Source organism: Thermobia domestica, chromosome 1 (genome assembly GCF_964235325.1).
Source record: "Thermobia domestica chromosome 1, izTheDome1.hap1.1, whole genome shotgun sequence".
NCBI classification, from domain to species: Eukaryota; Metazoa; Arthropoda; class Insecta; order Zygentoma; family Lepismatidae; genus Thermobia; species Thermobia domestica.
Window position 1 is genome coordinate 262,075,596 of NC_137454.1, and position 23,915 is coordinate 262,099,510.

A 23,915-nucleotide genomic window follows, 5' to 3' on the forward strand; every position below is an offset into this window, starting at 1 on the left:
GAAAGAATAAAATGTCAAAAAATTGTCACCTTGTGATTCATACATTACATTATGCTATACTAAATGCCAGAATTTCAGAGTCCTAGAACCAATGATAACGGGAGAGGCATTAGATTCTTCTGCAACAATGGAAAGAACAAAATGTCGAAAAATTGTCGTCTTGGAACCTATAGACTACATTACATTGTACTAAATACCAAAATTTCAAAGTCCTAGAACAAAGGGTAACGGAAGAGGCATTGGATTCCTGTACAACAATTAAAAGCTTACAACAATGGAAAGAACAATATTTCGAAAAATTGTCACTTTATGGTCTTTAGATTGCATCACACTGTACTAAATGCCAAAATTTCAGTCTTAGAACAAACGATAACGGAAGAGGCATTGAATTCCTCTGCAACAATTAGTTGAACTCAACAATGAACGAGTCAACAACTCGAAAATCTGCACGGAACATTTGTTGCGTATAGTCATTATCTTCAAACAGACTGACAGCGAATAACATAATTCAGTATTCGTAGGAGTTATTAGTCATTTTTGTGCATATTAATTTACACTGAAAAGATAGGGCGATAGCAACGCCATCTCTTGTTACAGAAACAAACTTTTTGTGGCTTTACATTATCCTTAAGAGGGAAAAGGAACCAGTAATAAAAAAGTAACTACAGAAAAAAGTAGTTTATTAATATACTATACATATTTAAATGAAAATGGCAGTGTTTATAAGTTGTGACATATTAGCACCTTTTTTTAAAAAGTTTTTCACACTTCTTTCTTTCACCATTTTTCTTCCGTTCATATCACATTACCACGTTGTCCATCACAATACAACATACACAACACATTAAAGAGAACTTTTACAAATACAACTATACAAAATATATTGAAATAATTTTATCAAACAGTTTTGAGAAAAAGGAATTCTAAAAGTATTAAAATATTGAATGAAAAAAATAAGGCAGTTATTAGCTGAGATTCCCTCTCAATGATCTTTCTTCTTAAGACTCACCTGCATTTTTTTAAAAGTCCAAGAAATGTTCACTATTCCTATCTACATTTATCAAGATTTGTTTTAAATCGAAAGACTTACGTCATTTACAAAAGTTTCAAGAGGGAAACGTTACAGCACCACACCAGCAATATATATTTATTTATTTTAGAAAAAAAAAAGAGAAACGATTTTTGTCATCTACAAGTGTAGTTCAATTTCAAAATTTGAGACAAAATGTTATAAAGTTAGCACCACTGATTTCACAAGCAACGTCTAATGGAATAAAAAATAGATGGCAGTGTAGAATCAAAACACAGGCTAATCTCCTCTCACTTCGTCACACTTTTCGTCCAAATCATCCTGAAAAATAAATACATAGAAGTAAGTATTCAAATAACTGAAGACAATTCAATACTAAAGTCAATAAAGAACAAAGAAGTATTATTATATTGCATAGAGATCTCTGTGCAGATAAAAGAAACGTTCTGACAATATACCAAACACGGTAGTCGATCTAGGCGGCAAATGAGCTAGTTGTCAATTAAACTCTGGCTTGAAAACTCCACGAGCTACTGGATTTGACTTTACAAAACTAAAAATTTCATTAAGTAATTAGCAATTAGGCTATTACAGATTGCTTATTTAAATGTTCCATCAGTGTATACTTAATTAATAAAATAGTGGTTGTGTCTTATCATATACCTTCTCATTCTTACTTTCTTTAGCGAATGATAAAGGCAAGATGATAAGAATAACATTCCCTGGGAGAATGCTTAGTTTGCTAATAACAATCTAATAATATACTGCCCTAGCTGTTAAAGTTTACAATAATTATTTGCTAGTAAAATGATAATAAATAGCTAATAAAATACATCATGTACATTATCTATACAATTTCTGAGTAAAGTTTGCATTTCTTTTCTTCCTACTCCAAGCGATAACGACGATTGGGATGCCGATATATGAGAATCAATATTTTGGCATCATTATGATCTTTCAAATACATTTATTCTTGAATGACTATTAACGACACAACTGCGAAGTCTTTACTAGAACTACAGTTGAATTTTGTACTTGAGACCAAGTTGTAAAGATTTGTGCAGGTAAATGATATAAAGAAATTCGTAGAATGAGAATGTGGGAGAAAATGGCAGAATCTTTAGAGGAACTCTCGCTGAAATTGCTTCATCGGATTGAGAGGGAAAGAAGTTTGGACAAAAATAGTTCAAGTACAGAAAAAATGCTGAGAAGGGTCTAGGTGGGTAACATATTGGAATACAGGGTCACGTGATCATGTTATCAGCTTATAAGTGGATAAGTTGAATGTAGAAAGATAAAATTAATGGGACATGCAGATCCCGTATGAATCCATGAGCAGGAAAGGATAATAAATGAACAGAAAAAATATGATATAGGGAAACAAGATTGAAAAATTGAAAATATTGAAGATATTAACAAAACAAAGATATAAATAATAACAAAACAAATATATAAATAATAACTAAAGAATATCAATATATAATAAAACTAGCTGAAATGCCTTTTCTTCCTTCGGAGGAAAATAAATATATGGAAAGAAAAGTTAAATTTCCTTTCTTCTCTTTGGAAGGGGATTTAAATTACACATGATAATGAAACTGTAATAATAGAAAGAAATAAGATACACTGTATATTTGGCATACATTTTGAACCCTTAGGATGCATTTTTATTATAACATGATAAAAAGCCAATTTGCTGATAATCGAGAATCATGGAAGAAACATTTCGAGGCCCAAACTGAAAATTAAGAAGAAGAAAATAAAAAAAAAACCTCATTAGTGCCAGGACCTGCCAAAAGGCAGAATATTTAATAATAATAATAATAATAATAATAATAATAATAATAATAATTTGGGGTATGTTCCAAAATTAATTTCAAACGGTTCAGCCATTTTCCTGTGATGCATTCAGAAAGAACAGGTAACGTTGATTTCAATATGGTGAAAGTAATTATAGAAATTGCTTCCTTCCTCCCTTAGAAGCAGAATTTTCGAAAATGTTAATTTTTAATGAATAATTTATATACTGAGTTTTTTTTTCAAACTTGACGGGCTCGTCAGATACAGTATTTTTGGAATATATTTTGAAATCCCTCTACTCTCTTACGATATGTCCTTTAATCAAAGCAACAGCGTAAAGCGTAGCAGGAGGAAGATGATAATTATATTCCAAAATCCATATCAAACGGTTCAGCCGCTTTGACGTAATGCGGAACTACAAAAGATCACTTTTATTTTTATACGTATAAATAGTAAAGAAAAATGGGAGATTAAGACAGTATGGAAAGTAAGTGGAAAAAATAATGTACACTCATACGCAGAAAAAGTGACCATATACTGCAGTTAACTATTTTTAACATTTGTTACATTTTCCGTCCATCTTTGGCTGAATTTGAGTGATCAGTAAGCAGAGATGATAGAAATCATTCCCTGTAAATATTAAAAAATAATGAAAATATAGGCGGAAAAACAAGCTACTTCAAGAGTATCCTCATAATCATGCTTTCGAGAGGTTTTTGTTGAGGCACAATACGTGTGCTAAGTGATATTGACTATTTCCATTAAAGGAGCTGAATAAGGAACAAAAGTGGAGTAAAGTTTGAATTTATTGGTTTAAACCTAGTGTTTAGATTGTCTACCAAGCATACATTGGCTTCTGTAATCAAGATTTCGTACGCAAATATAGGAACATAACGAAATAGGTAAACCTTCCCTTGAGATTCGCAGCGACGCATGATCTAGAAAAGCTAAATATACGATTTAAAAAAAAAAAAAAAAAAAAAAAAAAAACTATTTCAATTAAGTTTCTGTGGGTGAATGAGTAGAGTGAGAAACTGCAAATTTGCACATTTTGAAACCGAATCGAATCCCATTTCTTTTTCCATTTTTATATAAAATAGCAGAATTATTTTATAATATAATATACTATATTTTATAATATAACATTTCAAATAAAGAAGAGCTGAAACAGTATAATAAGAAAGTAATACTTGTTAACATTTTTCACTTAATCTCTATATCTATTCAGAATCAGACTACTAGCAGTAATAATGCTTCTTTTCAGTTTATCCTCTTGTATGTTCTCTTCTCTCCTCACGTCCTATTTTGAACAGAGGACAAACTTCGAACTCGTAATCAAAGAAGGTAGAAACATGAACACACTATACAGAAATGGTTGCAATCTTAGCACCAAACGTGGTATACATTGAAGTAAATAGAAAAGGTTGTCGTTATCAAACCAACCGATGACAAATTATTGTAGTTGGGCTTTTTAGCGTGTAAAAAATATATTTTCTTTATAAGGATATGCTAAATGTAAGGAGTCCAATCACACTCACAAGTTTGGGCAGCGGTATTGCAATTGTAATTTATTTCTCTGTTTTGCATACATTTGAGATTATTCCCAAGTAAAGATACAGTTGTCAAATTATAAAATAAATATACATGGTATGAAAAGAACTTTTCCAAGTACTAACTTACTTAATAGACATGACTGTATGTTTACACAAAAATTACACATTATATTGAAGGAACTCATTTACCGAATAATAACACTTCTTTATTAAAAATGTACGAATATCTGACTTAAACATAGAATATATTTTATTTTCTTTAAAAACTCAGGTAACTTCTTGAAAATTATCGTACAATTTACATATATGCTTTTTGGAAAAACGAGAAATTCTGAGAATATATAATTTATTAACGTGTCGAGTATTGTAGTTATGGACATCACTATTTGTAATCAATTATCTATTTTTCACAGTAAATAGAATAATTTTATTATATATAAACAAAGAAGGGTATTTTGTATTCGCAAAATAGGCTTACTAACAATCCAAACATAACCTTCAATGTTTTATTTTGTATACGTATAGTGATAATACATTCATTGAAGCAACCTCAGAATATAATACCACAACTCAGTGTAATGCTTGTGTTCTAACACTACCTATTATTCTACGAACACCAAAAGAAATACTTTTTTTTTTCAGTTGAAAAATATAGTTATTCCAATTTAATTTGCTACTAATATTAACATTAAGAAATTTAACTCAACTAGGAAAGTTTATTTATTTATTTATTTATTTTGTTGTTATACCAAATAAGTTCTATAGATTTATGTGCGTGTAGCGCAAATACTTCCAAATAATAGTATATGTATATACCTGCTGTGTCATTTCAGGTTTTGCTTAGGAGGGAGAAAGACTCTTCGATATAAGTAATATTTAGAATTTCACGCTTTCTATTATTATAAAGTTGATTAAATGTATATCTATCTACCTATATCTCCCAAATTGAGAGGGCAATTTCCCCCTCTGAAACATAAAATGACAAGCCTAGTATGAACCAGAACTATACCACTCTAAAAGAGTCAGTAGATTGAAATACTGATATTAGAAAGCTACTACTACTACTACTACTACTACTACTACAACAAGTGTAAGCATCTCTTTCTCTACCGTGAGTACGCATTAAGAATATTTAATTAAATTTCTTGGATGTGTATTTTTATTTAAATATATTCCAAACTATTTCATATTAAGATTTGCCCTTCTTGCACAAGAAAATATCTATTCAGAGATGTTGAAACTAAATAAACATCTCATTTTCGTCAAAAGGTCTTCCTAGAAAGCTGAAGCGATTGCATGATATTTGGTACAAGTGCACCATGCCTAACTTATGCTTGTATTACACTAGTTTTCCTGAAACGAATGTAGAGGGATTTAAAAAATTTATGCCAAAATTACAATATCATACGAGCTGGTCAAGTTAGAAAGATGAAACTCTGTATATAAATTCCTCATTGAAAATAAGGGAGAAAGTGTCCCAGCGTTTTTGAAAATTTCCGTTTTAAGCTGGGGAAAGAGGGCATGTTTTATAATCTAAATGTACATAAAAATGTATGTAGGCTTCACGTATTTGCAGTATAACTCTGCAAGGGCTACAGCAATTTCAACCAAACATATACACATATGACTTTTAAGCTGGAAAAATACTGTGCAAGTAAGACACCCCTAGCACCCCTGGAAATGGAAAGGGAAGTGTATAAAAATAATTGAAAATGACCCAACATTAGTGTCGATTTCATAGTTTTCTGGGTCGCTGAGATGAATAGTAACACTCCAGATAATGTTTAAGTCCAGTCTCTATCAACATGAAGGGTGAAAAATAAAATGTCCAATATAGCTCAGATTAGTGTCGAATACATAGTTTTCGGGATCATGGAAAAACGGCTAACGCTTTTAAAATGACTTTTGAGACATAGTACGCTCCTAGTTCGCTGTATCGAATTTGATTATTTTTAGTACATGAGTGGACTACGCCCTAAAGAAGTTTTGTATCATATCACCAGCATGGGTGTGAAAGGAGTGAGTGGTGGTGGTGGAAAGAGATGATAGGTAAAACTAATCGAAAGCGACCGATATTAAGTGTCCAATTAGTAGTTTTCGAAGTTGCTGAGATGAAAAGTGACACTTTTGATATCTTTACGTCTACATTCATCGTCCATCGGCATGGAAGTGACAAGAGGTAAAGGTGTAGGAGTGTGAAGGGGTGACGTTACTAATTTTTATCATTACACTTTCATTGAAATGTGTATCTCAAAGGGACTCGGGCTCGATTCCTGGTGGGAACTCATGTGGTTCGGATTAAACGTTAAGCTGTACGTCCACGTCTCATGTAGCCTCACTGCTGAAAGGGACGCTAAAGTAAAAAATCCAAAAATCAAAAATGTATTTCAAAGGAGGGAGGGGTTTAAATACTTTCCATAAACCTATTTTTCCCGTGCATTTCAGCTAATAATAATAATAATAATAATAATAATAATAATAATAATAATAATAATAATAATAATAATAATAATAAATCGCAATAGAAAAACTATATCTTTTCATTTTCAGGATACATTTATAATTCAAGCTTTATAATCCAGATCACAAAGTGTATATTCAATCTGATCAAGGGTGTGTTAAAGCGGTGAAAGGAAAACCTACTCCAAAGTCTTGAAAGTTGATAATTTTGTATGGGAATTTTGGCATGGCAAATTCGAAACAGATAACTTCCTTCGCAGATGGGTGATCGTTGGGTTTTACGACTCTTATCAAGAATTTATGAGTTTAATTCCGTAATCTTTTAGTATTCAATATGTCGATATATATGATAAAATAATTGAACAAAAGTATTTACATAGTATAATGTTGAATCTATCTATTCATATTTTCTCCAGTAATTGATCTCTTTTGACAATTCCTCCTCTGAATGCAAGTACGACCTTTATCTCTATAAACACACATATAGCTTTGCGTGTGAAATGTTTGAAATTGAACTGGCAACACACTAGAGCTTAGAAAATGTGGACAAATAAGGGCTTTCGGATAATGTATGCTAACAGAAATTTTAAGTCTCAAAATGCAAACATGTCCGTATAAAACTGATAGGGAGAGGGAATTCGATCAACGATTTAGGGCGAGTCGGGAAAGGCTTTTGGGTTCAGGTAAGGTGGTGAACATGGATTAACCAAAAATCACTAATTTATGAAGGGAATGAAGCTTGGCTCTGTTGAAAATTGCTGACCTACAGAAGATCTTGAGGTTGTTCTTAAGGGACAGTATGGTGAAATAGCTATATAATCCCCAAATGCTTCAAGCGCAGGATAGAGAATATTCAATATGGTGAAGGTGAGATTTCATGAAGTTCTAGTATTTTAGTCTCCGATTTCTAGTATTTTAGTCTCCGATTCCAACATAAAGGGGTCAATTCCGCTGGGGACAGCTGAATGGAATGGTTCAAATCCCACTTTATGCAAGAAAAAGTGTAGGCTCTACATTTAGAAGCTTCTAAGCTCGTTTAGAGCGTTAATTCTTATAAATAATTAATAATAATAATAATAATAATAATAATAATAATAATAATAATAATAATAATAATAATAATAATAATAATAATAATAATAATAATAATAATAATTTTAATTCTAATTAATAATAATTATATCTAAGAATATTCCGCTCTTTCGAAGATATTTTGTTGGCTCTAAAAATAGCATTGTCTTTGTATAATATATCTATTTACAACCTAATCACAGAGCTTATATATAACACTTGAAATAAATAAATTATATACATTCCTATTAACACGTAACAGTTTACAAGTGCAATGAAGAATATACCGATATGTTTTATGTTTACGTTCAATTAATCACTATCACTAGAGACCAGATATTTAGGCATTAAAAACCTGGAAAATAGGTAGGCAAATAGGCACTTAAAAGTTATAAAAAGGCACTAAAATGTAACTCAAAATAATGAAGATACACACTCAATACAATTTTAAAAAATAAATTTAAGTCATAGATAATGTTCAAAGAATATACAAACATAGGCTACCTGTTTGTGAGTATCTTCTTTTCCTGTATATATGAAAACGAAGCTTGCCATATATTCCGAGTATATTTGGTAAATACATTCTCTACTGCACTTTTTCACTATACGTAACAGTCCAAATTTTATATATTTATCAGTACACACAGCAGTCCAAACTTTTACAGCACTATATCAATACGCATAGCAGTCCAAAGTTTTGCGGCATCTTATCAATATAAACAACACTTATATTTCTCGGAAGAGGCAGAATCCTTTCTTGAAATTCTAAATTATATACTTTCTCCCAATAAAGTCTAATTTGGAAGAAAATTCATAGAATAGTCAATATTAGGCACTAAAGCAATTATTTAGACAGGAACGGGCGAAATAGGCAAAATAAAATTGTCTTAAATTGAAACTATAACCTCCGATTTAAACTTCAAAACGTTATTTTTTATTATATTTTTAATATTAAAGAATAGACATTTTGTCTAACATCCGGTCTCTAATAATCACTATCGGACATGCGCTGAGCAAGTTCAGAATCCGAAGACGAATTCTCCTTCTCTTCGCTTATATCATCATCATCATCACTGTCAATACCACCAAGTTCAATTACAAAATTATCTATGGTATCTTCTATTAATCCATCTTTCTCCCAGAACTGCTGCTCCACTCTAATCACGTGTTTGTTGTACCCCTCCCAATCCTCCGGTGTCAAGACTTCAGAGCATCTCTGGTCACTTCCTCCAATCTAGTTAAAGGCAAATCCCCTGTTGGATTATTTTCCCTAACAATTCTTTTGATTTTTGCCCAAGCTAGTTCAATGGCATTAAGTTCACACATGTAAGGCGGAAGGCGAAGTACGTTATGACCATTGATCTTCAATAATTCATCAATGCAATATACTTTCTCCTGTGGCTTATGTTGTTCAATCAGCTGATGTAGTTCAAACTTCTTCATATTTTGGGAAAAGGGAACTTGGTTGTCTTGAAGCCAGTTCGTCATCTCCTGTTTTACAGCATACTTTGATGGTGGTTTGTTAATTTGCATGTTGTGGTAGGGAGTATTATTAAGAACAATGATACTTTCTTTAGGAAGATTCGGGACAAGTTTTTCCGTAACCCATTTCTCAAAATTAAATGAGTTCATTTGTCCGTGGTAGTCCCCAGAAGCCCTTCCTGCTCTAAAAGTTAAACCTGCCCCATCAATAAACTCACTACTTGCTCCAGCATTCACTAAAATCAACCTGTTCGAAGAACTTGGGTTTGAAGACACACCGTGTAAAGTTTCACTCTGCCAGCATTTCCCAAAAGTCAGATTGTTGTCTACCCAACTTTCGTCTATGTAAACAATATTTCTATTTTGTGACCTGCAATTTCTAATGGCCCTCAAATACCTTCCCCTCCAATTCACAATATTTGGACGCTCGATGAGAATCTTCCTATTACTCCTGCATCTTTTTCAGTGAAACCCCATACTGTGAAGCAACCGCCGTAAAGTGTGAACCTTCCACGGGAAATCAACTTTTTGCTTGATGACTGACAATAACTTTGGTGCACTTGGAACAATTTTCTTCTGCAAATAGAAGTCTTGTATAATATCACGTATAACGCACCTGTCAAATTCATCACAATGAAACCTATACTTTTCCGCTTTAAGTCGTTCTTTACTTGGAGTGATGAGTGATGATTCACCAGCGTCCAGTCCCTCTTTCCGTATGTTTGTCACACTTCGCACAGAGATCCCTGTATACGTGGACACACGCAAATTAGGATTTGATAATAAATGCTTCAGTTTTTTCTCCCTCGCTTCTTCGTCGCACTGCACTATGACCTTCCTTATTACTTCCCTAGCTTCGCTGTGTATAGTTTGCCCTCTCTTACGCTGTGAAACCATTGTCAAATGACTAATAAGCAATAAAACCGCAACCACAACAGCACTCAATAAATAACCAACTCACACGAACTCTTCAGAATGATATTCACGTGACAATTTTCTACCCCTGGCAACGCTGACATATAGAAGGAGGGTAAGGAAGTGTCGCAAGAGTCAGGCAGAAAGCATGTTGGAATTTTCCCCCCTCTACCTCAGGCCCCGCTGGTAAACAAGCTATAGTACCTATGATTTGTCCTCTCTGAAAATCGGGGAAGTCTTCCACTTTGTATCATGAACGTCAACTATTGCACAAATGAATTCGTAATACACGCCTTGCGTATTACTCACTATGACTCAACACAGTAATACAAGAAGTCATAATACAAGAAGGTTCAGTGTTTACTAATCCACAAAGATTGTATGTTTTAATTATTCTAAGTAATGCCTGAGTATATATACGACCGTTAACTGAATTGCGACCATTCCTCCAAATAATGGATTCGATTTTGTTGTCAACTAAATTGCATGGTGATAAAGCATGTATCCCGGTAGTGCACAGCTACTGATTTAGATAATCAGTGAGTAAGGAGAGTTCATGCGCCAAGGATAAATACAGAGGCTTATCGGTGTTGGCAAAGACTAGAATATGAGGTTTCGAAAGGCTGGAGTCTTGATCGCACAAACGGTTGCACTAGTGAGGTATTTTAAAGCAGTCACACTAAAAGTGAAAGGGCATGGCGCGAGGTTGTGTCGGATAGGTCACTGCTTTCAGCGACTGGTATAGGTTCATAGGCTCAGTACAGTGGAGCAGCTTACTACCCAATACAACCATAACGAACTCGAAAACATATTCCCTATGATCATGCTCCGTGTACTTTTATCTATTACTCTAGCAAACGCCCCTGGCGTCACCGGTTTTAGCAATAGCAGGAAGTCATTTGGTGCAATGAACAAGTAAATTTGACAATCGAAGACTGGAGCAGAGCCTGCTGGTCTGATAAGTAACGACTTTTACTCCATTTCGTGGATGAGTTGTGAATGTTTTCGGTAACTCCATGGTAAGCTCTCGTGCATGGTGTCAACAATGAAGGCCAGTAGTGGAAGGTGTACGATGTGAGACACATGTATATGGCAAAAACTGAAGGTTTTCTGATGGTTTTAGACGAACTTATGAGTAATATCTAGTATCGTGATCTCGATATCCAATAAAAATAATAGAATATTGTACAAAGCATTAGACGATGCTCATTTTGCAGAAAAAAATCCTTTTATTTTTATTTATTTATTTATTTATTTATTTATTTTAGATACTTCTAACACCATAATTCAGGTTTCTTCTTAGTCGTCAATGATTGTTTTTAAGTACATAAATGTTACAGAAAATAAAAGAAATAAAAAGTGTAATTTCTAGAAATCATTAATTTAAAAAAAAATCACATAAATACAACAACAAATTTCTCGATAGATTTTGAAGGTCACAAAAATACTGTTGCTTCGTAAAATTAGGCTCAATGGCCATTATCTAGGGTCCACAATTCGGCCTTTTTTAAAAACATAATCAAGAAACATTGGAAATCTAAAAACAAATGATCGATTTTATGCATTTGAAAAGAAATATAATTACTAATTATAATACAATAGCTTATAAACTAAATTACGTACCTCTCCAAGCTCTAAGCATTTTCCCCATTCCTTCAATGTGATACGATGATCATCATCCTCATCACAACCATCTAAGAAAGGACCAATGCAATGTTCCAAAGCCAAAAGAGGAGCTCGGATTGGGAAAAGCTCATGTCGAGAAACTGACCTGTTGAAAAACTTAAGTTTTACTTCTGCAAGTTTTAATTTAACACTATAATTTGTTGTTTGTTCTTGATTTTCTTGTTGTTTAACGTTTCTTTTCAGCATCTGGGTTCATTGAAGTAAATAACAGTCTACAATTATATATTTTCTTGTAGCAACCAGGGGTGCCCACAAGGTGCGTCATTGAAATATTTGGGGGGGGGTTAAAAATCTGTATAAATATGTTTGAGGGAGTGTAAAAATTAATCGAAAAGATGATTTTTTTTTTCATGGAAGAACACCTACGGGTAGACAATTGGGGGGGGGGGTGCGTCATGGACATAAGGGGAGGGGGCACCACTGGTAGTAACTAACTGGATTACGTCCAGGAGGCAGTTCTTAACCTATTTGTTAAAAAGAACTCTGATTAGTAAAGCAGTTTCTACCTTACAAAATATTTATGTTCTTCTATGCAGGCCAAAATACATTATTTAAATAAAGGAAGCAGTATGATTTCTGCTTCCTCGGCCAGCGGTTTACCCACCATTTACCTCATATATAAAGATACCATATAATAGTAAAAGATATTGACTTTTTTACAATACGTTGAAATGTTACATATTTTCTTATGCTTAGTAAACATCAATGGAAGAATTACGATAATGCACTTTGTATTTTATATTTTCTAGTGATTTTACTCGTGAGAGAGTACTGGCATTTTTGAGTAATCATATACATATCTTCTCTTCTGTACTTTTACTTAAAGATTTTATATTATCGTTGGTAACTTTGATACATTTATCAAATATTTCCACATTCTTTCTTTAACTTTCTGTTGCATTCTTTTGCTTATAATTGCAATTTTTTAAACTTGCTTTTGATGTTAATAAGTCATCTTTATTGTCTTGTTTCGGTTATATATATATATATATATATATATATATATATATATATATATACAGTATGGCGCTAAATTCGTTGTACAAAAGCAGAGGAGTGATTCCCCAGAGTAAAACAAACAAACAAAGAAGTTTCTATAAACATAGGGCGAAAAGCCCATCGTTTACGTGTTATAGGCTGCCGAGAACATGAAAAAATTAATTCTAAAGGCCCATAGCTCCAAAACTACGGGACCTACTGTAGTCGGGTCAAGACTTCACTTAGGAACTAGTATGTGCTCTATCCAAATATACATGTTTTAGAATCCTAAGGTACTCACGCAACATTTTTTATGGAGGCAGTTTATATCATAGGCCCGTAGTCAAACTCCCTCTATAAAAATTGTTGTGGAAGCACCTCATGATTCTGAAACACGTATTTTTGGATAGGGCACATACTAGTTTCTAAGTGGAGTCTTGACCCGACCAAGGTAGGTCCCATAGTTTTAGAGCTATGAACCCTTAAAATTCATTTTTTCACGATTTCGGCAGCCTATAACACGTAAACGATGGGGTTTTCGCCCAATGTTTATTGGAGCTTTTTTGTTTGTTTTACTCTCAGGAATCACTCCTCTGCTTTTGTACAACGAATTTAGCTCCATTATATATATATATATATATATATATATATATATATATATATATATATATATATATATATATATATATATATATATACTATGTGATCAAAAGTACCCCCAAAAACATACGTTTTTCATATTAGGTGCATTGTGCTGCCACCTACTGCCAGATATTCATTATCAGTGACCTCAGTAGTCATTAGACATTGTGAGAAAGCAGAATGGGGCGCTCCGCGGAACTCACGGACTTCGAACGTGATCAGGTGGTTGGGTGTCACTTGTGTCAGAAGTCTGTACGCGAAATTTCCACACTCCTAAACATCCCTAGGTCCACTGTGTCTGATGTGATAGTAAAGTGGAAACGTGAAGGGACACGTACAGCACAAAAGCGTACAGGCCGACCTCGTCTGTTGACTGACAGAGACCGCCGACAGTTGAAGAGGGTCATAAAGTGTAATAGGCAGACTTGTATCCAGACCATCACACAGGAATTCCAAACTGCATCAGGATCCACTCCAAGTACTATGACAGGCGTGAGGTGAGAAAACTTGGATTTCATGGTCGAGCAGCTGCTCATAAGCCACACATCACGCAGGTAAATGCCAAGCGACGCCTCGCTTGGTGTAAGGAGCGTAAACATTGGACGATTGAACAGTGGAAACACGTTGTATGGAGTGACGAATCACGGTACACAATGTGGCGATCCGATGGCAGGGTGTGGGTATGGCGAATGCCCGGTGAACGTCATCTATCAGCGTGTGTAGTGCCAACAGTAAAATTCAGAGGTAGTGGTGTTATGGTGTGGTCGTGTTTTTCTTGGAGGGGGCTTGCACCCTTTGTTGTTTTGCGTGGCACTCTCACAGCGCAGGCCTACATTGATGTTTAAGCACCTTCTTGCTTCCCACTGTTGAAGAGCGATTCGGGGATGGCGTTTGCATCTTTCAACACGATCGAGCACCTGTTCATACTGTACAGCCTGCGGCGGAGTGGTTACATGACCATAACATCCCTGTAATTGACTGGCCTGCACAGACTCCTGACTTAAATCCTATAGAACAACTTTGGGATGCATTGGAACGCCGACTTCGTGCCAGACCTCACCGACCTACATCGATACCTCTCCTCAGTTCAGCACTCCGTGAAGAATGGGCTGTCATTCCCCAAGAAACCTTCCAGCACCTGATTGAAAGTATGCCTGCGAGAGTGTAAGATGTCATCAAGGCTAAGGGTGGGCCAACACCATATTGAATTCCAGCAGTACAGATGGAGGGCGCCACGAACTTAAGTCATTTTCAGCCGGGTGTCCGGATACTTTTGATCACATAGTATATTATATATATACATATATATTGATAGGATAACAGTTAGTATTTTTCATTAGCAATCAACAGGTACAAAGTTGAATTTAATCGCCGTCATCCTGACTGAGGTTTTTCTAGTTCTTCCTCACTTCAACAACTCGAACACATGAATGACACTTTTAAATATAGATCCTGGGTAATTTCATTTCACTTTCTTTCGCTTTGTTGATGATTTTAGTAGAAACTATCTGAAAATATGTTCATATATAAAAATTTACACATCCTGCATTACGAATGAGTTAAAACGAATGGCAATAAACATTATTATTAATAGGGTGACTACTACTCCTCTTCAGTTTTTTCTTCTTGATTGCCAACTACTATGTTATTTAAATGCAAATAGGAATCTAAAACCCCGTAACTTCAAAGAAAGAATTACATTTCAGCGAAATACAATCTATTACACACAGGAAACTTTCTTCTGTCCACACTACTGAGTAAGAAATTTATGTGTGTGTGTGTAGGTGATCACGTGATTATAAGATGGCATTGATGCCAGAGAGGGAACAGTGTGTACGTATAATGGCTTGCTAAGTTAAAATCTTGTGTTTTCATGTGGACAAGATAACAAAGAACGTTTAAATAACACATCTAACGGAAGCAACCATTCAAATAGGGTACAAGTTCAAGGGACGAGGGGCAGTAGAGGAGACCATATAGAGAAACTCAATTAAATAAATTAATAAAGCAGCCTCTGCAGCTGGAATTAGGTAACTTTACCTTGCATGGCATCACACACAAGCAAATAAAAGCCAAGCTATACAGATTGAGATCTGACCACCATCCGATAGAAGATGACCATAACATCAGAAAATAATTTTGTGAATGAATGCCTACCAGATTAAATTGAGAGACATAAGTGCATAGTCACATTGTTTTCTCGGATATGATCACGTTCTATTTGTCTGGAAAAGGGAATCGACTTATAGCACTTATAGACAAACCGCCCCTGGAATCGACGCAACTGTTCAATTTAGGGCTGACAACCTGCACAAGTTGGAGATCCCTGAGAGAAAAAGTCCCAAGTTCAATGTATGGTCCACTGTTACAGTGGATCATCTCATTGGTCCATTTTAAGCAAGATAATGCCCACAAGTCCTTTGCCCTTGATATTGACATTTGGCAGTTCCTTGTCGACCATTTTGAAAAAAAAAAAAAAAAAAAAGGGCCCCGGGAAGCTGCAACTTGACCCATAAGTTCCTTAGACATTAAGCTATATAACTATAGGGACACGTCAACAAGAAGGTTTATGCACAAAAACCAAGACTTCGACGATCTCAACCGCAAGATAAGTGATTCACAACATTCAGGATAAACACCGTCAGAAACCAGTTCTCGGATTCAGAAAATTGCAAGAATATTTGGACATGAGTGGTACCCAATTAGAAGTCTGGCGATAAATCCAATCACACCAAACGTAAAAGCTCAAGTTTCATCTTCGTAACAAACTTCATTTCGTTTAAATGTATCTCTTACTTGGAAACTTAAAAGAATTTAAGATTTCTGGAAAAGAAATTCAAGACGTCATGCATAACAAAGCATAAAACTTCACTTAATTATGGATTGACGAATATGAAATGAATAATTTGGTCCCCCAGATAAAAACCCAAGTCATTTGTCTGGATCAGTAGGCCTCGTCCCATTTGGCTTCGGTACTGAAGGGACATTAAAACTCTCAACTTACCACTAATCCTCGTTTGTTGTTGTTTCCTGTTTAAAGTAAAGCTGTATCTGTTCAAGCCTTTGTTGCTTTATTACGTATTATTATTATTATTATTATAGCGAACTATCATACATTATATGATAGATCTCTGAGTTGAGAAGGGTAGAATAAAATAAGTAGTTCTAAAAAACGTATGTGCGATAAATCTTATAAAGTTCTTTATATGTGCAATTTACAAACACGTAGAAAGGGAAAATACCTACAGTTTGAACTATTATTAACTATTCCCTAAAGATTTTTCAAATTTCCATGTGATGGTACTGTACGCGCTCCCTACACTTTTCGTTTCGAAGTGAAAACAAAGGTGGATAACGTGTTAGCCAGTGTTTCCTCTTACAGCCTGCTCGTTTTGATCACCAAAGTTAGTGACGGGAGTAAGGGAAGCCAAACCACATTATATAGACCATGACTGCTTCACAAATTTAAACTGCACACAAACGTTTGTGAAACGGGAAGAAAAATATGCCAGTCATTCGACAGCACTGCACTCAATCGACGTAAAGTGGTTAAATAAATTTAGGAATGACGATGAATCCCATATACAAAGCACAGACAACGAGGTGCTCAAGACGGCTATTATGGCCTATAATGGCCAAACATCTTAGACACTTGGAAGAATACAATTACACTTCCAGCCGTTTCGAAAACGGTATAATGTGAGAAAATAAGCCTGACATGAGTTTACTGTGGGTCAAACAATCGAAACGAGTGTGCTTCTATGTTGTCCCACCAGGGTAACGATCCGTTTCTGAAAGAATAGTGATTCTATCTATCACGACTCTAGAACTTATTACACGAATAATTAATACTTTTTGACCAGAGCTTTATACACTTATTTATTAAAACTAAATAAAGTGTTACAAAACAAGTTGTATTCTGTGTTTTGTGAAGTGCTCAGGGTATCATGCATCGCAAACTACTGCCACCTGACCAGGCGATCAATTCAATTATACACTTGCAGCAGTTGGAATGTGGACATGAAAAATGAAAAAGTCATGGGATCAATGCTTACGAATCGTAGTGGCATTATTTTGCCTAAGGAATACGCGAAGGTACATGCTGCTAAAGTCTCATGTGACATCGTTGAGAAATACTGACCCATGTTAACTTGGTATTGCACCGTCGGAGCACCATTTGTTCCATCCGTTAGTCAATCATCTGGGAGAAGAAGGATTTCGGAACTTCAAGAAGGTGACACACACACAAGAGGAATTGTTTGGCTGACATACTAATGAGTTGTACTACCACGAAATTCATAGTTCACCTGTGCATGGCAATCGCACAATTAAGAAGACTATATCGCCTGTTTATTTCAAGAACGACATAACTCAAAATTCCTAACTTTTCACGAGAAGCATTTAAAGTTTCGAAATGCAATGAAACCAAATGGGCGCAAGAACGACAAAGTGCTCTCTAGCGCCCAGTTTTGGAATCACATCTATGAAATTTTTACTAGAGATAGACATCAAGATTAGCTGCCATTTTCTGCCCATAAGTCAATAAGGGCGATTTTTGAGTTATGTCGTTCTTGAAATAAACAGGCGATATATTTTTAGCCTTAGTTATAGGAAAATGTGCTATGAAAAGATTCCTTAACGCTGGTTTTTGCTATGTGGTCGTAACTTCAGTTAACATAACTACATATACCAATTCGACCTTTGATTTTGCATATACATACCCTATAAATATATATATACAGATGCTGATCAGAAAAATGGAAACACCTTAACGAAATTGCAACTTACCAGATTAATATGGTGCCGGGCCACCTTTCGCCTTCAGAACAGCCTTGATGCGATGTGGGATGGAGGCATAGAGGTCGTGAATGGTAGCAAGTGGAATTTTACACCATTCCTCGTGCAGGGCATCGGCCAGTTCTGTGAGAGAGGATGGAGGTTGAAATCGTCGCCGGAGTCGTGTTTCCAAGACGGACCACAGATGTTCAATTATGTTGAGATCTGGGGATTGGGCGGGCCAGGGGAGGTGTTGAACTTCATCCCGATGTTCCTCAAACCACGCTGCAACAACGCCTGTGTGAATGGGTGCATTATCATCCTGGAAGATGGCGTCATTGACCGGGAACAACATCCGGACCATAGGATGCAAGTGATCTCCTAAAATTGCGGCATAATCGTTGGCAGTAATTCGTCCGCTAAGTGTGACCACAGGACCCAATAAAAACCATGATATGGCGGCCCACAGCATCACCGAGCCGCCGCCATGTTTCACAGTTGGGCGGAGACACTGCAGATCATAAGCTTCTTTGGGCGTTCTCCACACATAAACACGGCCCGTAGTTGGGAATAGGGTGAAGGATGACTCATCCGACCATATCACACGTTTCCAGTCCTCAACGGTCCAAGTTGCATGGTCGCGGCACCATTTGCGGCGTGCGAAAGAGTTATGGTCCCTGATGAGCGGTTTGGCCCGTGCAACACGACCCCGTAAGTTCATGTCATGTAATTCGCGGCGGACTGTGATTGTCGAAACAGGGTGGGGGAGTTGCTGATTGAGATCCTCCGTCACTTGTTCCGCAGTGGCATGACGGTTTTGCGTGACAATGCGCTTTAATACCCGGCGTGACCTGTCACTCATGATTTTCTTCCGCCCACTGTTCCGCTTCCCCGATGTGGTTTTCCCGTGTGTTGTGTAGGCCGTCATCACCTTCGACACTGTCCCACGCGACACACGTAACACAGTAGCCACTGCCGTCACACTCACTCCACATAACCGCGCACCAACAATTTGCCCTCTTTGAAAATCTGAGAGGTCTCCCATTTTACACTACCTCCGTCTGCTGCAGCCACTGGACACTGCTGTTCCACTGCACCTGACGTAGTATGGAGACCGACCTAACACTCCACCACCAGCGGTCCGGCGCTGCGGGCGCCACGACACCACTGCCAACCCATACATCTGAGGTGTTGCCAACTACAGTTGTTTCCATTTTTCTAATCACCATCTGTATATATATATATATAGTTTTGTGTGTGTTTCAGTAACAACAGCAATGGAAGATGACGAACAAGAATAATGTTAACAGCAATATTGACACTAAAATTTAATGTAATAAAATAGATTAAATAATTAAGTATTATATTACAAAACAGAACGGAATGAAGATTGGACAACTAAAGTAACTAACTTATCAGTTCTCACATTTTATCTTTTACCTGTCATGAGGATGTCCATCTAATTCACACCATTTCCAGATTGCAGCATTAGTCCACCTTCGAGTTAAGTCAATCTCTGCTTCACGTTCCATTTTCAGATAATAAGGTGACAGTTCTCTTCTGTCAGCAAGGTCACGCATGATGTTGAAAAGCCAATCACGCATTCGGCGAGGAAAGTCGGCCATTTCACTTTGGGTACATTCCTACGAAACAGTACTATCTGTTATACTGAGATTTTTTCCTTTTCTTTTTTTAAATTGCATGAAACTAGTTAAACAATCCTCAATATCGTTTTACTCTCGTTACGTAACCTTTAGTGTTCACCCTAGTGTACTGAAAAAATTAGAATGGGTTGAAATAAGGGTTAGATACACATATTAAATACACAGGGTGTTTCAAAACAACACCGACAACATTTGGGAGGTGATTCCTGACACCAAGAAAAGACAAAAAGTATAGACCAACCTGGATGTACAAATGCTTCGTTTCGGAGTAATAGGCTGCCGAAAACATGAAAAAATAAACTTTAAAGGTCCATAGCTGCATTACTATGGGACCTACCATAGTCGGGTTAAGACTTTACTTAGGAACTAATATGTGCGCTATCCAAAAATGCATGTTTCGAAATCCTGAAGTACTTCCACAACAATTTTTATAGAGGGTGCTCGGCTACGGGCACGTAATTTGAAGTACTCACCAACTAACTCTATAAAAATTGTTGCAGAAGTACCGCAGGATTCTGAAACATGGATATTTGGAAAGGGCACTACGAAAGGTCGCATAGTTTTGGAGCTATGGACCTTTAAAATTCATTTTTTCATGTTTTCGGCAACCTATAACTCCGAAAGGAAGCATTTGTGCACCCAGATTGGTGCATACTTTGTGTCTTATCTTGCTGTCAGGAATCATCCCCCAAACATTGTCGGTTTAGTTTTTAAATGAATGCATATATATATGAATAGTACAATAAAGAGTGAATTATAGATAGGTTCCTCAAAACTATCTTTTACAAACATAAATCTAGATACAGTCACCAGCAGCTTATGTCTTCAAATTAAGAAACACAGTCATATTATTTGCTGATGATAGCGCAATATTTTATGAAGCAGATACATTTGAGGATACCAAACAAAATGATTATTAATAAGCTAGAGGTAAAAAAAAAAAAAAAAAAAAAAAAAAAAAAAGAAAAAAAAAAAAGCAGAAACCACAGGGTTTAAAATAGTTGAGCACTTTTCTTGAAAAATACCTGTTAAATATTTAGAATAGAAGTTGTTTTATGTAGCTTAAGAACTGTCCTGAATACAAACTTGAAAAGAATGGGGAACAATCCTCTCTCTCTCTGTGTGTGTGTATGTGTAGGTATATATATATATATATATATATATATATATATATATATATATATATATATGTGTGTGTGTGTGTGTGTGTGTGTGTGTATGTGTGTGTGTGCGCCAACCGGGAACACACAAGCAACTCTAAAATAAAATCACTCCGTATGTTGCAAAAGAAGGCTGAAAGAGCCATATACAATTATTCACAATATATCCAAGTAGACGCATATAAATAAATATTATTCTGTTTGAAATATTATTAAAATACTCTCTTATGTGTACATATGTAGTGTGTTAGCCCAAGATATACACAGCTATGTTAACGAAAAGAAAGGTGGTTCATTTATATTATACCAGACAAAAAAGAAAAAAGAAGAAAAGAAGAAAAAAGCACACTGAAAGAATAAGATATGGAGTATATGGTATTAAATATAATTTAATCTAATACTTATATAAGCTAGATATAAAATCAATCTCGACATTAAAAGATATATTAAGGAATATTTCTAGAAACAATATATAGATGAAAGCATTTCTTAAGTTATAAACACAGATAGAGTTAGACAATAGGACCAGTATATTGATATGGAATATTGCTCTTCTGATATGGTTTCTTAGTGTCAGCTAAATGCTTTTGAGACAATCATAAGATATAAAATAAATAGTTAAATGTTTCTATTTTATTCCATTTTCCTTTCATTAATCCCTTTATAATATTTATAAAACAATAAATCAATTTCATTTATTATTATTATTGTAATTCTTCGAATACATATTAATGTTGTAATGTTTACGCATGTAGAATGAAGTGACTATTTAACTGTATTTAAACTGAACATTTGGAAGTCTAATGTTCAACTTCAGCAATTAACAAATTGTATGTGTAAATGCATTAATTTTCTTTAATGTGTTCTTTTTTTATACTATTTTTGTTGTTATCTACTTTAATAAACTAGTTTAATTTTTTTTTTTAATATATATACATTTTTTTTTTTTTTTTTTTTTTGCCAATCAATTCGGAATGTAAACCAGTATTTGAATACATATATACGTTGTCACCACAATGAAACATAATGAGTTTTATTCAAATTATTTTAATGATTTACGCAAAATACTGCTTTATACAGTATATAATGAACTGTATCCAATACACAAAGTATATCGATACTGGAACAAAACTGAATGCTTTGCAGAACGTTCTAAATCTAAAAACACAATAAAATCATCAAATGTAGAATGCTCATGTGTGTGCATCCAACCACTATCATCTTACACTGCATACTGTCCTCGTCCTTTCCTTACAATCTTCAGATGTAAACACTAGTTGCACAACTAAAGAAACAAATTCCCAACACACTTGATGGATACAATTAACAAATACGGAAACAGGGTTGCCTGGTTTAAAAAAAAAACTGGTTTAAACAAAAAAAAGAAAAAAAAAAAAAGAAAAACGAAAAATGCTTTAAATTGTGTGAACTTAATGGTGACGTTTCCACATATCAAACCATCCACATTACGTTTATCTACTTTTCACCTTTTAATCAAGGGGTCCCGTGTTCAATTCTCGGTCGAACCACAACCCATCTTTCAAGTGTAAACCAAGTAGCGATTCGAGGTGTCCCTTTAAGCAAAAGTCTTCTCCGTGATAACCGTGGTATTTCATAAGGATATTAAGCCTAAACATACGAAATGAAACCAAATTATATATGTCTACTTGAATGAATGCCTGTTGTTTTATAAAGAAGCCAAGCTTGCCTCTTATTGATAGAAATTGGCAAAATTTATCAACTGCTTACGTAGCTTCCAACATCAACTTGGATTTGACTTTGTTTTCATTTTATTGAATGATATCTACATACCAAATTTGTAATTTAATACCTCAGTTTTAGCGTAGTGATTATGATATGTTGACCTTAAAATTTTACATACAAATACATTTAAAGTAATAACAGTATTTTCCCAATGGCTAAGGCGGGAGTTTCCCGATTTATATATAATTCTACTTGTGTAACTGTTTATCTTTTTGTCCTTTTGAAATGACTCTTGACAATTAAATTAACAAGTACGCCTATGTAAAAATCAGTACAACGTATCAGGAGTCCTTCGTGAGTGAGTCGGCAATCGCATTTGTGACCAATTAGTCCCGGTTTCGTGTCCAAATGGACAATTTCTCTTGGATGTAAGTCGAGAAGCGGTTTGGATTCCGCTTTAAGCTTATGTGACCCCTTCCAGCATAACCTTGTTGTTGCGTAATAACACCAAGACGAAACAAACTAATTTCTGTCCATATCTAATATAAATACATAGAGTACATTATTTAAACCAAAAAAAACCTGGTTTAAACCCAAAAAACCGGGTTTAAACAAAAAAAAATGTTTTTTTGGTTTTTTCAACAAAAACCATGGTTTTTGCCAACCCTGTACAGAAATATAACACAATAAATTAATACATTAATGAAAATGAACCAATTTGGTTATTAAACATTTATATGTCCAAGATTTTGTTCTGATTTTTTCCACCACTCTTACAAGTTCATCTTACCCCTTATAGACTTCGTCGACTACTCCCAGCTGCCATGATAAAGGGGAAGCAAATTATCTTCTTTCATCAACACTATCATATTTTGTTGCAAGTTCTCTGATATCTTTTTCCATGTGTTCCGTTGTTGCAATCAGGGTGGAAAAAATCATGATTTTTTAAATAAAAATCATTTTTGTTGATTTTTTTTTATTTAAATCGATTTTT

The 23,915-nt window shown here is 35.0% G+C and overlaps 1 protein-coding gene across 2 annotated transcripts in view; it reads right to left on the reverse strand.

Moving 5' to 3' along the window:
- Positions 1-663: 663 nt before the first annotated feature.
- Positions 664-23,915, reverse strand: part of SPARC (secreted protein, acidic, cysteine-rich) — a 171,004-nt gene continuing 147,752 nt past the window's right edge. For both annotated transcript variants that reach the window (XM_081726174.1, XM_081726177.1), the window contains 3 exons: positions 19,834-20,036; positions 11,935-12,082; positions 664-1,351 (listed from right to left, as the gene is read on the reverse strand). In XM_081726174.1, coding sequence (XP_081582300.1) covers positions 1,310-1,351; positions 11,935-12,082; positions 19,834-20,036 — 393 coding nt within the window. In that variant the 3' untranslated portion in view covers positions 664-1,309. The remainder of the gene's footprint in view (positions 1,352-11,934; positions 12,083-19,833; positions 20,037-23,915) is intronic.